A 16,625-nucleotide genomic window follows, 5' to 3' on the forward strand; every position below is an offset into this window, starting at 1 on the left:
CACATACGGTCCAATGTACCTAGGACTTAGCTTGCCTTTCTTTCCAAACCATACAACACCTCTCCACGGTGATAACTTCAGAAACACCCAATCACCTACATTATACACCAGGTTAGTGGCATGCGTGCCTGCTAAACTCTTTTGTCGATCCTGAGCCGCTTTCAGGTTAGATTTAATTACCTGAATATTCTGAGTAGTCTCATCCACAATCTCAGGGCCCACCAACACTCATTCGCCAACCTCTGACCAACATAAAGGTGTACGACAAGATTTGCCATAAATGGCCTCAAATGGTGACATAACAATACTTGAATGAAAGTTGTTGTTGTAGGCAAATTCCATTAAATCCAACTGCTTATGCCCAGCATTACCAAACTGCAATACTTGAATGAAAGTTGTTGTTGTAGGCAAGTTCTAACCCCTCGCTGTAAAACCTGTATAATTTCCCATAAAATATAATATATGCTATATCAAAAATCATGCTTAGGATGAAAATCCATAGAAATATACCATGCCAAAGTATCACAATGAAATGCCATAAGTAATCCAGTTAAAATATATCAATGCCAGATATCATATCAGCCGGATCCACCTAACGTGACCTGCACGACTGAGTCTATAGCTCATAACCAATCTCAATCATATCAAATCCTGAACACGAGTCGGAACCACCTAAAGTGGTATGTACAACAAGACTAGGTGTAAAATAAATATGCTCTAGTGCTACGATCACGTGAAGACTGTGCGAATGATCGCGGGTCACTTACGAGTCAGAACCACCTATAATGGTCTATACGACAAGCGTGTGACCTAACTTGGATCCAAGGTAAGCATATAGTGCGGGAGATGAACATCACGTGAAGGACTATGCCCTAACTCTGGGCAGGAGCACTAACACCAGGTTGCAGGTTTATGAGCTCTCAATGCATCACATCATATCTCGCATAACTAAAGCAATCTCAGATCTTTAATTTATGAACTTACCTGTGCGTCCGCATCACTAATCATAAATATATGCAACTACTATTGCATAAATAAAATAGGCAGATACTTTGCATGGCATTTCAAAACGTATAATCATTCAAATTCATTTTCTGGGAAAAATCTCAAGTATATAGGTATATACGGAAAACCAAAAGCCCACTCACTGATATGTCGATGGGTCGTAGCCCCCAAGCCTCGATTGACTGCACTCGTCCTGAGGATAGGTCTCACCTATATGCGAAACAAGTATATAAACGTTATTTCAAGCATATAACCAAAACTAGCTAATAACTTCTCATATAATGCTTAAATGGGGTGTTTGAATATACCAACGCGATCTACTCAACCTCATGAACATCCCCATATTTTTAGAAAAAAAATTTCGACCACCTACACGCCGGCCAAGGCACGGCCAGACGTGCCTCCATGCGCAGCCAACCCTGACGGAAACTTAACTGCCGTTTGGAATATTCTGTTAAAACCTTAACAGAAGTTAATGGCGTTCCCTGACGCCGTTAGAATATTCCATCAACTTTGACGGAATATTCGTCTCCTTCTTCGGCAAGCCTCGTCGGTCGCCATTGTCTGAAACTCGAATTTTCACTGGTTTCTAGAAAAACTTTAAAACTTCATATCTTTCTCATTTCTTAACCAAAATCCATGAAATTTGTACCAAAATGAAGCTTACCACGAGTACAACAAAACCTTACCACTTTTAGGACTTAAATCCAATGAGATCTCACTGGAAAAGCCCACGATAATTTGGCCAAAATTTGAAACTCGTCAAACTAAGCTTCCCGATGTCCAAAACACTTCTAAATTACTCCCCGAGCTTCGTGAAGATGTCCTAAAGCTTCCTAGAACCTTAAAGCTCACTAAAATTTCCACGATCATGATCACATGAACAATGCTCACAATATGGGATTGATGGGTTCTCGGGTTTTCGAAAGACTCACGTTCTAAAAATGGTATGGATGTGTTCCTAAGCTCACAAGGAACACGAAGATGGCTTCCAAAACCTTGGTTCGTGCCTGAATTGATTGGTTCACGAATTGACCGTACAATTGTACGGATAATGGATGAAAACCGAGAGATAGAGAGGAGAGAGAAAGGTCAACGGGCAAGGGTATGGGTATGTATAAGTGTATGTGGTCCTAGTTGGCAACAAAACAACCAACCACAAACTAGGAAAAATTTAGTTCTAATTGGGTCCAGACAATTAGGACTTAACATATTGGTCCACCTCTAAAAGCATGTCACACACACCACATCTCAACGTCCAAGGGCAAAATAGACATTTCACACTGTCGATAAAAAATAATTCGGGACGGGCTATCACATCTCCCTTGCTGCCATCTAGCAACTTCTACAGTGTTTTTTTTCTTCTTTCTTCTCTCATTTTCTTCCTTCCTAAAATATTAAATTCCTATTTTATTTAAAAAACTTATAACGTCCATAACTTCTCCTTTCTCGTCTCGATTCATGAATGGTCTTCGCCTACGCGCTCGTGGTGTCGAGCTCAATTCAAAAACATTAAGAGTGATAACCGAAGATTTACGGATTTTAAATAATTAATTTCCAAACTTCAAACTTCGTAACTAGTTTAATTAAAATCTAATTTCAAATAAATTAATATAAATTCTCAAAACAAAACTTTAAAATTTCTCAATTCAATTTTTTCATAACCATAAATTGATAATTTTTTATTTTTCTGCACATATTCATATATTTAAATTTTCAGGGTATTACAGGGGCCATGTAATTGGCCTAACCCATTAACCCTAGCCCATTTACCCAGTAACCCAGGCCCAACCCATTTACCCTAGCCCAGATCTGACCTAACCCGAGCTAAACCCAGGTTCTATGGTCGATGCATGGACACGCGTGCAGGACTGCCATGGCCGACGTGTGGAGCACAAGTGCCTTCGCGGAGGTACTGCGGCGACCACATGTGGTGTCAGCGACTCAACTCGGCGCGTGGCGACGCATGCAGTGGCGTGTGGCCTTCTGAGCCGCCACCTTGTGGCAACGCGTGGAGCAACCCGAGGTCCCTCTTCAGGTTTTTCAACATGTCGAATCCGAATTTTCTGTTCGTTTTCCCAAATTCCATCATTTTAGTTTAGTTTTACTAAATTGTCCCTATGTGTGTTTAGGTGCATCGGTGGGAAGTGACTCCATCCTCCCTAGCTCAAGCGGCTTTTGCGAAACAAAATATCTGTGAGTGGACCCCTTCTAAATTTGTATGTTTTTATAAAATATGAGGCTTGCATGCATTACATATTTCATGCATTGAATATATTTTATATTATGTTTTTTTACAGATTTCCATACTTTTGATTTATTTAAATTGCTTTTAAGAAATATTATGATTTATCAAAATTATGTTTTACTAAAGGATATAAATTATTGGATTCTCGCATATGGAATTCTATGGCATTTGAATATGATTTATTATGGATTTATGAGTTTAGGCTTTGAGATTTTGAGCTCCGGTTTGATATCAGGTTTTGAGATATGTTTTTGGTGCTTATCTAACGGGTTATCATACAGCACATACACACAATCGAGTATGTAAACGTCTATGGCCATAGGACACAGTTGATGATATTGATGACATAGCCCTAGCTTCACTAGCCCAAGGCTAGTGTCGTTGTGATATGTTATATGTATATGTTTATTCTCCAGCGTACCTCGGAGTCGTACAACTTCACCTTTGGGTGATGGATCCCCCATTTCTTCACTGGCGTAACCCAGAGTTATACAGCTTCACCTTTGGGTGATGGACCCACTGCACATACATATATATATATATATATATTTATGTTATATCCTATTCTCTGGCGTAAACCAAAGTCGTACAGCTTCACCTTCAGGTGATGGACCATGGTTTCTTCACTGGCATAACCCAATGTCGTACAGCTTCACCTTTGGTGATGGTTATGCCTTTGGGCCACTATGATACCCCTAGTGAGTACAGAGTTATCGAGATTTACGGATTTGCCTTAGGGCGGCGATAACATCATCATCGAGCATTGTTTTACACGTACATGTTTGACAAACCTTTTCCATTGCATGCTAGAGTTTTCAGAAAATCTACTATGTAGTATTATATGTGTTTTCAAAACAGGGGGTTAGTATGTTCATAAAGGAAATGGTTTTCTTATTATTAATATTATTAGTATAAACTTTGGTCCACTCACCTTTTCTGTTTTGTTCTCTTTAAGGAGCTAGAGTCGAGGCACACAATCCCGGCGTGAGGGCACTCTTGCTTAGGCACCTTCGAGTCTCCTCTATGTAAGGCCCATTTCTCGGTTTGTACCTTTCTATAATATTTTTTTTTTTTCACATTATTCTTCGTTAGTTGTATGCTCTGAACATGATTCTGCTTTGGTTTAATTCGTTCTAATTATGTATTCTTAATTGTATGCATGTTTAAAATGGCTTCGTCACCCTTGGGTGTCGGCCAGCACGTGCCTATCCTGGTATTTGGGGATATCGGGATTAGGGCGTGTCATTGTTTTTGAAAGATGATGTTTGAAGACCATTGCTTTTAAAATAAGTGATGTTTTAACTTTGCCAAACTCTTTTTTATTGCTTAACTTTAAAGTGAAGCAGTTTTTTGCGACAAAAAAAAAAAGCAATACCAAATAGAGACTCATCCAATCCAACTTAGCCCATGAAGTAGGGGTGGGCACGGGCCCGACCCAATTTAGATGGTCTGGATTGGACCCGTTTGAAAATGAAATGGTGCAGTACACGTCCTATATTTTATAAAAGGGTAAATTACACTTTACCACCTCAGGTTTGGGGTCTATTACAATGCCATACAACATCTTCAAAACATTTCACTTTCATACCTCACATACTATTTTATTTCAATATAGTACCTCCGTTACATTTTACATCCATTGATCTGTTATAAGTTGACATGGCTACCACAATTGTGCCACGTGGCTGCCAAATTTGTGCCACGTGGCAAATTTTTTTTTTTTCATTTAAAAATAATTAATTAAAAAAAAGTTATTTACAAAATAAAAAAATAAAAAAATAAAAACCCCAGCCCAAAACCCATCTTCTTCCCCTCCCCCTCCTCATTCTCTGCAACCTAAACCCCCCATCCCACCCCAGCCCCACCTCCCCCGCAAGCCGCAACCCGCCACCACCCCCCTAACCCCAACCCCAACCCCAAGAACATTAAGTGTATCAAGTACTCAAAATTTCAACAGAATTGAATTGACTTCAAGAACATCAAGTACTCAAAATTTCAAAAAGCATAAAAAGAATTTCAAATAATTACACTAGATCTATGTATATACTTCAAAATTCAAAGCCAAAACTACGTAAAACCTCATCAGGATCGACATAAAACTTCAAAAAATATTGAAAAATTCATATTTTGCGGTGAATTCTTAGAGGAAGCACGAAATTAACAAAAATTGATCAAACAAACAAGAATCAATCGCTGAGAAACTTACAGCTAAGATTTCACCGCCGAGGATCATGTACTTGAAGTTCATCGCCCCCATTGATAGCTGACCGATAAGGCAAAACGCACATTTCGATTCTTCTTCTCCGCCTTGGATTGTGTTGATGAGGTTTTGTGAGCTGGACGAAGATGATGCGGGGGTTTTCGGTGGGGTGGGAGGGGGGGGTGGGATGGGGGGTTTAGGTTGTAGGGAAAGGGGTGGGGTCAAGGAAGAAGATGGGTTTTAGGATGGGTTTTTTTTTTTTTCTTAAAATTTTTTATAATTAATTATTTTTAAATGAATAAAAAATTGATTTTTTGCCACATAGTACAAATTTGGCAGCCATGTGGCACAACTGTGGCAACCACGTCAGCTCTTAATAGATCAATGAATAGAAAATGTAATGGAGGTACTATATTGAAATAAAATAGTAGATGAGATATGCAAATGAAATGTTTTGAAGATGTTGTATAAGATTGTAATAGATACCATACTTGATATGATAAAATGTAATTTACCCTTTAAAAGATTGAGGCGGACCTAACCCGATAAGTTCGAAACGGGTCCACTTGTCTTTATTTTATTTTGTTTGGCAAAAATTTTGTCAATTTTTTTCACAGTTCCACGGTTGTTTGCCATTCTTCCCTGCTTAATTTTTTTCAATTGGAGACCTTCCAGGATACAACAGGGACTTCGTCCCCTTGACTCAGCCACCGATTCCATCAACCCGCCCGATTTACCCTTCCCCGACTCCAAAACCGCCGGTTCTGATATGTAGTATATATTGAGTGATTAGCTTAATCACTACTCGGGGTTTTAATATTGGGATTATTAGGATTAATTCCTGCTTTTTACTAGTGTCTGTTATGAGTACCAGCTGGCAGTAGTCACTCTTGGTGTATAAGAGCACTTGTTTTGTGGTTTGTTAAAAGATGAGTTCTGCCTCCTCCTCCTTCCTCTTCTTCCATAGCCATTCTTGAGCTACTTGCAGGGTTTAATGGGGCATTGAGATTTGGATCGCATCGGATTCCTTCGCCAGGAATCGGAATTTCGGTTGCACGAATCCTCCACCGCCTGATTCTTCGGGTTTCGGATCTGCCGTGTTCGATTGACGGAGATGTCTTTCTCCTCCGGGTTGCTGTGGTAAGCTCCCTAGAAGGCCAAGTGCCCTTCCAGATCGAACAATCCGGCCCTCCCTACGAAATTTTACGGTTGTTTGAGTATTTGGGGAAGAGCCACCTAAGTTTAGAGTTTTTGTAATTCTAGGATAGTATTTCACCCTCTTCCTCCCTCCCTTCTCTGCAGCCAAAAAATGGTCTTGCAATTGCATGCTCCTCTTAATAACCACCACCACCACTACAGCCACCGCCGCCACCACTACCGCCACCGCCGCCACCACTTGCAGATTCAGCGTCGTCTAAATATCCACCATCCACCTCAAATCCCGCTGCCTAAGCTCTCTTTCAGTATCCCAATCTCGCCGTCGCTACGCTTCTCTCTTGCTTCCCGGTCGATTTCTCCTTGTTAGTATCCGTCTTGCCATTTTCTGCTCTTTTTATTTGAATAAAAATATAATATTTTCATTTGGGTTTATCATGTTTTGTTTGTTGAGTACAGTGCGATCGCAGAAGCTCCCGGCTTCGTTGGATTCGGGTTCGGGTCAAAATTATGCATCCGAACCACAGCAGGTGCCTCTCTCCCTGTTCCCTTGTTTCATTATTTTCCCCAAATATCTTTGTGATCTCACATCGAGTTTATTATGGACTTGGATCCTCTCCTGAGCCCAAGGAGAGGATCCTCCTGACTAAATGACTTGAACCGTTGGATGAAAATTCAACGATTACAAACAGAAAAATTCTTTTAAAATTATAATAATTATAACCGTTAGATTTTCATCTAACGACTCAAATCTTTGGTCAGAAGGATCCTCTCCTGGGCTCAGGAGAGGATCGAAATCCGTTTATTATGATTAGGATGATGTAAACACGTATGTCTTGTACTACTGATAGAAAATTAATCATATTTTAAAGGCTAGAAAATTAATCATTTTTTTAAGGCTAGAAGATTAATTATTATTTTAATGCTAGAAAATTCAACTTTAATTGAGCTCAAATATCAACTTAAATTTTGTAACGACTGCAATGCATTTTGTTGGAGCACCAAACCCGGGGCTTGTTCTTACCACTTTGTACTATAGTTTAGTAGTGGTTTTAGGTTCGATTTTTACCAAAAGCGATCACATTATTGCTAGTCTATTGTGAGGTTTAACCGACCCTTTTCCATTTAATGTAGATAATATCGTTTGTTAAAAAAAAAAAAAAAAACACATGGGTCGATCATGACTGGCCATGGTGCCACGCCAATGTGCGCTTGATTGGCTGGGAAGGGAGAAAGGGTGACGGCAGGAGAGAAGGGAAGGGAAGGAAAGAGAAGGGAAGATGACAAATTATTTTTATATAAAAAATAGTAAATGAAGGTAAAATAGGTATTAAAATATGTGGGTGTGATGAGCAGGATGGGTGTCAACAGAAGCACTCTGAAATAAATGTAAAGAGAGACATGACTTGTGGGAAAACTTAGACCAACCCAAACTTCGACTTGGCGTCTTTCATTTACATACCTCATTAATTTCTGTTCATCTACACAAGGCATTTGCAAAGTAATTCGGGTCATATTGATTGTAGTTATTTTATGTCTTGTTTCAGATCCCTCAACAGACTAAGGTTTCTTTCCTGGAGGTCCTGAAGAAATCAAATTCTTTTCTGCCACACGTAACCCTTGCTAGCACGCTGTTGGCTCTCGTCTTTCCACCTTCTTTCACATGGTTTACCAACAGGTTCTTGAACTTTGTTTAGATGAATTAGTTGGTCAACATTAAACCTTGTTTAGATGAATTGGTTAGACAAACTGAACTCCTTTCAAGGAAGATTAATTGACTGTTGAACCGCTGTGCTTAAACATGGAGTTTGGATGAATGTGGCTGTTAAGTGAAATACATATGAAGAATTTATACTATTTTCCTAGAGACTCAAAGATAGGGATAGAGAAGTGGATTCTATTTTCCAATTTTTTTTCCTTATATAAACCTTTTTCTACGGTCCAGGTACTACGCACCTGCATTAGGGTTTTTGATGTTTGCAGTTGGGGTTAATTCCAGCGAAAAGGATTTCCTCGAAGCTTTCAAAAGACCGGCAGCTATTTTAGCTGGTTATACTGGCCAATTTCTTGTCAAGCCGATTCTTGGATATGTTTTTGGCACTATCGCAGTAGCAATATTTGGTCTTCCAACTCCAGTAGGTAAGAATATTCACCATGCCTCCCTGTCAAAACACTAGAATGAATGTGCTGACTGGTGTATGTGATCAGGTGCTGGGATTATGTTAGTATCTTGTGTTAGTGGCGCCCAGCTCTCAAACTATGCTACTTTTCTGACGGACCCTACCATGGCCCCTCTAAGCATCGTCATGACGTCATTATCTACTGCTTCTGCTGTATTTATCACACCACTCTTATCGTTGTTGCTTATTGGAAAGAGACTGCCTGTTGACGTAAGGGGAATGGTGTCCAGCATTATGCAGATTGTAGTCACTCCAGTTGCTGCAGGCTTGCTTTTGAATCGGTGAGACACCAACGCTGGATAATATTCCTTTAACATAGTTTATTTGGAGAGATTCTGACTTGTCTTATATAATTGCACCTTCAGGTTCCTTCCCCGAATATGTGGTGCTATTCGGCCATTTTTGCCTCCGCTCTCTGTATTTGTGACAGCTTGCTGTGTTGGAGCACCACTTGCCATTAACATTGAGTCTGTTATGTCTCCTTTTGGACTAACTGTTTTGTTGCTCGTTATAGCATTTCATTTGACGGCTTTCGTAGCCGGCTATTTTCTTACTGGCGTGGTCTTTCATACGGCACCTGATGTTAAAGCTCTACAAAGAACACTATCTTATGAGACAGGTTCCACCTTTGTCTCTTATCACTTGTCGGTCCATAAATTTTAGGAATTTCCGACACTAATTAATCATTTGCTTTTGCAGGAATGCAAAGCAGCCTTCTGGCCTTGGCCCTTGCAAATAGATTTTTCCAAGATCCGCTCGTTGGAGTGCCTCCGGCAATCTCTGTGAGTCGATATCTTGACTTATTTACCAATTTTGTTTTCTTTTTACACCAATTCAAATCATGTCACAAACTTCTACAAGCGGAAAGGTTCTTTGAGCACTAACTTCTGCATTAAGATTAAGATATTCACTATTGTACTTTGGTCTGCAGACTGTGATCATGTCTTTGATGGGCTTCTCCCTTGTCATGGTTTGGGCCAAAAAGAAAGAAGAACAATGACAAAGCCCGTCTCAAATTGTCGGAAGTTGGCTCTGTGATTCTTGAGGGCTTCCATTTGGGGAGCTTTCTTTTTATATATCGAACCGTATGGAGAACTATATGACTGTAGTTTCGTTGATTTTGTACTGTTAAAGTTTTTCATTTTATACAAACGATAGTGGGGTACGGAATAAATTGAACTTAGGACTGTTGATCTAGAAGTAAATGCTCTTAACTAGTTGAGCTACACCAGCCCATCCCTCTCCGAAGCGCTAAAATTTGTATCAACTCGTTTTGTATATTATTCCTAATGTAAAAATTATGAGTTTCCACATTTTGAAGAAAATCACTCTCTCTCTCTCTCTCTCTCTCTCTCTCTCTCTCTCTCTCTCTCTCTCTCTCTCTCTCTCTCTCTCTCTCTCTCTCTCTCTCTCTCTCTCTCTCTCTCTCTCTGAGTGTTATTGACTGATTTATTATCCGTGTTTTTTGTGGTCAATGATTCAATGGTAAAATAGTGACTTTGTTATGAGCACTTGTATATAAATGTTTAGAAAGGGACTAAGGATACATCAACCTTGAACTCTCTCTCTCTCTGCTTGCCCCCTTTCAAATGACCAAGCTTCCAATCGTTGGCAGCAAATAGCGCAACGTCTTTTGGCATGCATGCAAGAACAGCCAAAGGATGCATCAACAGGTGAGTCGAGGTCAAATTCTAATTATCAACCACACAAATTGGATTATAGTGGACTGATTTACAGAAGGGTTTTAGAGTGATGAAAGAGAGAATGGTCTCAGAGGATATTCAGGCTAAAATCTACACACATGCTTTCGGTGTGTAGTGCTTTCATTCATTCACAACTGTCCAAAAAGAGCCTTTAGGCTTATACATATAAGAGAGAGTATATGAACTCATCTCAACCATTCAATTAGCTGTGCCCTATGAGACACTGCCACATGCTCACATTTGAGCCTAAAGAAGCTAGACTTAATCTCAACCCTTGATCGATAATAACCATACAAAAGCTAGAGATTAACAATTAAAATAGAGGTTTAACCCTTAATTCCAACACTCCATTATAAGGCTTTAACCGATTGAACACCTAACTTGCTTCTCTGCGATAAATTAAGAAGGAATAATGAACAAGATGAGTGGATCATAGCAAAGAAAAAAGAAGTTGCTGACTTTGCGATAAATGACACAAGTGACTCCTCTTTAGGGAAGTATACTCTTGACAATGGGTTCTTGCTCTACAAGAAAAGAGTGGTGTTGAGCCCTCACTGTGAGTGGAAAAAGAAAATTTTAGAAGAGTACCATTGTACTCCTTCTGCTGGCCACCAAGGGGTACTCAAGACATACCAAAGGGTCAAGAGAGGCTTCTATTGGCAAGGAATGAAAAGGGACCTCAAGAATTATGTGGCAAAATGTCAGGTGTGCCAACAAAACAAGGTGGAAACCATTGCTCCACCAGGGTTGTTACAACCCTTGCGAATTCCCCAAAGAGTTTGGACAGATATCAACATGGATTTCACAGTGGGGCTGCCTTTATGCAAAGGGAAGTCCGTGATATTAGTGGTAGTCGACAGGTTGTCTAAGAGTGCTCACTTCATAGCGATGTCCCACCCCTACACTGCAATTACAGTAGCACATGCCTTTATTGACAATGTGCTGAAACTACATGGCATGCCAAGCTCAGTGGTCAGTGATAGGGATCTTATTTTTGTCAGTGCCCTTTGGCGAGAATTGTTCAAATTACAAGGATCAAAACTGTGTATGAGCTCTGGTTACCATCCTTAAACTGATGGTGATGAACATGTGTCTCGAGACCTATTTAAGGTGTTTTGTGGGGGGTCAACCAAAGAAGTGGGTTCAATGGCTCCCTTGGGCTAAGTGGTGTTTCAACACCTCCTACCACTCATCTGCCAAATTCACACCTTTCGAACTCGTATATGGCTACCCTCCTCCTCAAATTATACCATATGAATTTGGTACTGCAAGGGTGGAAGCTGTGGAACAAGGTTTATTGGAAAAGGATAAGGTGTTATCTATGTTGAAAAACAACCTGGAAATGGCCTAGAATCGCATGAAGATGCAACATGACAAGAAGAGAATGGAGAGGCAATTTGAAGTTGGGGATTCTGTGTATCTAAAATTGGTTCCTTATCAGTTGCAGACCCTATCTCCTCACAGCTACCATAAGCTTCAACCACGATACTATGGACCTTATGAGATATGTGAGAAGGCTGGGAATGTGGCCTATAAATTGAACCTGCCATCAAGCACAAAAATTCACCCTGTGTTTCAGGTGAGTCAATTGAAGAAACAACTGGGAACTAAAGTGACACCACATACTGTTTTACCACAGCTTGTTGAAGATGGATTGGTAGAGAATACACCTGTTGCAGTGTTGGCAAGGAGAATCTATAAGAAAGGAGACGTTGCAGGAGTTCAATTACTAGTACAATGGCAAGAGCAAGGAGAACCGGAGGCTACTTGGGAGGATTTTGATGAGTTCAAAGCTAAATACCCTTCATTCCCTCTCTAAAACCTTGTGGACAAGGTTCTTTAAGGGGGAGGTATTGTTATGACCCAGTTGTGATTGCCTTAGTCACAGTAAGAAGTCAGCTAATAGTAGTAAGGACTAAAGTGTAAGGTAGTTAAGGGTATAATTGTAGGGAGTTAAAAGTATGGGGTTTGATTGTAATGAGCTTATAATTAGTAGAAGGTTTCAGTAAATGTGGGGCAATTGTAAGCACGAGGGGTGTACAATACATGCCTCCGAATTTCATTGTAAGAAACAGACTTTAACAAATCAATAGAATATCCTCTTTGGTTCTCTCTCTATCCTTTCGCCCTCCTTGCTTTCATAGCTACTGGTTCTGGTCGATTCTCCGGTACCGGTGTGGTTCCTAACAGACCCTGACCCTCGTCCAACCCGCCTCAGCTTCTGAGCTGCTGCCCTTGAATGAACCCTCCAATGCCCTCTCGTTGCCCACCTGGGCCATTCACGTGTCCAGCGTCGTCGAATGGTGAGAGAGACTCATTTTGTTCTACTTTTGCAAATGGGGTTTTGTGAATTTGTTTTAATGTTTGCATTTTCTTGTTAATTTTGGTTGATATTTCACACTAGTGGTTTGTTGCTTTGGTAATTTGAATTTGGTTTGTTTGGTTGCAAGGATAACAGCAATGGCGTTGGTGTGGCAGTACGGGGAGAAGTCCGGGTTCGAATCTTGGAAAGGGCTGTCGTGGGGATGGTGAGTTTATATTCCAGTCTTTCAAATTCTCGCGATGAATTTCGGTTTGAAATTGGTTGGTTTCGTGATCATTGATTAAACCAAGGATCAGATTTTGTGTCTGTTAAACTTAGTTATCATGAATAATGTGGAACTTATTACTCCATTAACGTACTTTTAAGAGATTGTTGCCCCTTCGTTTCCAGTAGTTTTTCGGCTGAAAATCATACTACTCGCATCAAATAACCAATTTTTTTCAAACATAAGCGGGGAGATGAATATCTCTGCATATTGTCGAATATCCTACTATTCCACTCCAACCCCACAATCTGAATAGAGGCCCGAATTGCAGAATACCAAGGAGAGGAAACCATCTTATTTTCCCAAATCTCCACAAACTCAGCAAGAAGTAACAGTTTATACCCAACGTTAGGAACAATCTACTAAAAAATTTCCAAGTGAAGAAGCAACGTAAACACATATGCTCAGCTGACCCGTCCTCGTCTTTACACTACACACTCTACTGAGGAGATAAGCAAAAGCACAGGGCTTCCACTTTTTCAGAGCATAGCACATGTATTGGTATTATCATGAGCCAGCAAGCAAGATTTGAACTTTATGGGTCATCAGTTTTCCAGATAATTTTATTGATTTTTCCTTTGTGCTTCACTTGTATGGTTACCAATACTGGGTAAATGTCTCTAATATATCTTCGTGATGGCATATCCATGAGTTGACGATAAGGTCAAAAACTGTACTACGGAATGGTAGATTTCTGTTACCATGGTACTTCTGTGCTAACCATTGTTTTCCTGGAAAAAAAAAAAAAAAAAAAAATCTCCTTAATGCTCATCTAACTTGAATAAATATCGTTTTTGAATTTCTTATTTTGTTAAGTTACTTGGAAGTTAGAATATAAGGGCACTAACAAACAAGCTCACAAGTTACGACTTAAGTTGGCAGCCTCATGTCTGATTAACCAACTTTACAATTCAAACGGACTAGGTCTCGTATTTTAGAACTTGGCTTTCAACATGGTGTTGATATCATATTTAGTCTTAAGTTAAAAGTTTAATTTCCAAGTTACTATATATCCCTTAAGAAAGAAACTGGGGGTTGGGGGCTGGCTGGTTGAGGAGCTTTATATAGAGCTTGCTTTGGTGTTTTACATCTATTCAAATGTCTACTGCCTCAGTTTAACTTTTAGTTTAATGGTGTACGTTCCCCTGCTTGGTGGAGCACTATGTGCATGCACATGGCATTTCTTTTATAACTCCGAGTCTCTTGAGGTAAGAAGGGTGGCCTGAAGAGGGCTCTTTCTTATTCTATATTCTTTCTAAATTCAAGGACAAACCGCTGTACTGAATCACAAAAAAATCCGGAAATACATCGATGACTTGTAATAGAACTTATGCTTGATAGAAATATTAGTATCATATAGAGTCGACGAATGAGGTGCGTTCATTAAAAATTTTAAAATTCACAGACGAAAAAATGGCAAAAAAGAAAGTATTAATTTGCCTTCTATATCTTGCATCTATAGTATTTTTGCCTTGGTGGATCTCTCTCTCATTTAATAAAAGTCTGGAATCTTGGTTTACTAATTGGTGGAATACTAGGCAATCCGAAATTTTTCAATGTCTTTTTTTTTTTTTTCTTTTTAAATTGGACATTTTAAGAGGCAGGAAAATGAAATGGTAACAATTTTTTGATCATGATTGTAAATTGCAACAATCAGTCACTAGATTCTTATGAATTTGTCCCTTCAATTACAACAGGAACTGAGTTTTGAGACAAAATATCTACAGTGACTTTGTTCCTCCTCAATGAGTTGTAGGTGTTGGTGGCCCTTCAAGCAGCTCTGACAGTTATAGGCAATGCCACAATGTGTATTGCTGCATATCGTATTTACAGATCATCCGAACGCTCCAAGAATCTTTGAAATTTGTATATGTGGAAACAAAAATCTCATTCCTACAAGGTAATATATCTCCTTGTCAGACCAGTGAAGTTGACATGTTAAGAAAGAAGGTATTGATCTTTATGTGTGTGCAGGTATCTGGATGCAGAATTACCAAAGCTTCACTTAAGCGATGGTAGATTGTCATTTGGAAGCTTTCACTCAAAGTGTTGAAAGGACTCCGACGGTCAGATGCCCCCATGTTTCGAATGATAGCTTTAGTTCTTCAAATTGGTTTGATGGTCTATATCCTTTTCCTGATTTGTGAGTTTTTCAACCATGTGAATTTACTGCAAACTTCGTTGTACAATAGCCATTGCGTTGCTTGCACCTGAATTAGTGAATTAATATAATCTTTGCGTATTTTATGCATAGAATTTTATTCGTTGTTCTGTTTCCTTTATGCTTCGCTTGTCTACCTGTGATTTCTTTGACCAATATGATCCAAAACTGAGAAAGCTGAACTTTTTTGAAGCTTTTTAATGTTATTTACACTAGTTGAACCGCTTCGTAATCCCGCTGTAGATAGCTCCATAAAGACAATGCCAGTATTCTCATCACTAATTGAACCTCATGCTAATCTTATTCAAATTCACTCTGGAGGCAATGCAAGTTATGACAGTGTTTATTTAGTCCGAACCTATGCGAAAATTTTATCATTTTTCAGCTTGTATGCTCATTTTCTCATCATAAACAATGGGAATTTTCTTGATTCAAATACTGGTAAGATAGCTTAGATGTATTATTAATTTGTTATGCTTTTCAAATGAAAGCTCGAAGCCAATTTTATGGTATGGTACAACTTCCAAATTGCTTTGAATTGTGGCATAGTAAAACCCATTAACTTGCCGGTCCTTTCGAAAGCTACATGTCCTTTTTATGTGATGCTGCAATGTCTCCAAATTGCTTTAAACTTGTGGCCTAAAATATCACACAGCATTACTCTGTGTATGTTCTTCCTCTTTGCAGTACATGTCAATAAAGATGACCTATCCATATCTCTCTGGCTTCGCACTGTGTTCTCTCTTGTGAAAGCAATCCCTATTTAAGAGAGGAGAAGATCTGGGGTTTGCAGCTTTAAAGTTGCTGAAAGAAATAAAACTTTGAAAATCAATAGTATCACATTGGGCTTGTGTTTGATTTCCAACACGCTCCGCTTGTAGTTCAAGAAATTAAAAGTATTTGATTTTGTTATTAGGTCGTGTGTCCATTTTTGGCTCCTCCCCTGATATGGGTTGCATTAAAAGTGTGTGACTTCAATGCTACATATCATTGGGTGTGGGTTCAATGCTACAGGTGTTTTAGCTATTTAGCTCTTTTTTTTTTTTTTTTTTTAATTTATTATTATTTTTATTATTTTTGCCTTTTCTAAAAAAGGGACCAACTGGTGCTTCGCCACAGCAGTCCACCCTTTTGGGGACTGAGAAGACTCGCAGAAGTATTTCAGCCTTCTCTTGGCCACCATTGTGCGATTCACCAAGCCAGGAATAGAATCTAACACGTGCCGTGTGAAATACTTTCCCATCCACTAGGCTACTTCGTGATGGTTTAGATCTTTTATTTCTAGTCTTAGTCATTCATTCTCGTATCATTCAATGTTGCATAATATTAAGAAATTTTCGTATTAAAAATATTGTATATTATACACCCCATCAACGTACGTGTAT

The 16,625-nt window shown here is 39.3% G+C and overlaps 2 protein-coding genes across 2 annotated transcripts; both read left to right on the plus strand.

Moving 5' to 3' along the window:
* Nucleotides 1-6,074: 6,074 nt before the first annotated feature.
* Nucleotides 6,075-10,126, plus strand: LOC137722984 (probable sodium/metabolite cotransporter BASS5, chloroplastic). Its single transcript, XM_068462126.1, has 9 exons — nt 6,075-6,593; nt 6,756-6,973; nt 7,068-7,138; nt 8,156-8,286; nt 8,554-8,747; nt 8,817-9,069; nt 9,154-9,407; nt 9,488-9,570; nt 9,720-10,126. The coding sequence occupies exons 1-9, from the start codon at nt 6,568-6,570 to the stop codon at nt 9,786-9,788; spliced, it is 1,299 nt and encodes a 432-aa protein (XP_068318227.1). The 5' UTR covers nt 6,075-6,567; the 3' UTR covers nt 9,789-10,126.
* Nucleotides 10,127-11,875: 1,749 nt separating this feature from the next.
* Nucleotides 11,876-15,340, plus strand: LOC137721949 (uncharacterized). The gene is made up of 6 exons (XM_068460964.1): nt 11,876-12,070; nt 12,679-12,794; nt 12,942-13,019; nt 14,206-14,287; nt 14,836-14,979; nt 15,054-15,340. The coding sequence occupies exons 1-5, from the start codon at nt 11,876-11,878 to the stop codon at nt 14,938-14,940; spliced, it is 576 nt and encodes a 191-aa protein (XP_068317065.1). The 3' UTR covers nt 14,941-14,979; nt 15,054-15,340.
* The last annotated feature ends 1,285 nt before the right edge of the window (nt 15,341-16,625 follow it).

The sequence above is a fragment of the Pyrus communis genome, chromosome 17 (genome assembly GCF_963583255.1).
Source record: "Pyrus communis chromosome 17, drPyrComm1.1, whole genome shotgun sequence".
NCBI lineage: Eukaryota > Viridiplantae > Streptophyta > Magnoliopsida > Rosales > Rosaceae > Pyrus > Pyrus communis.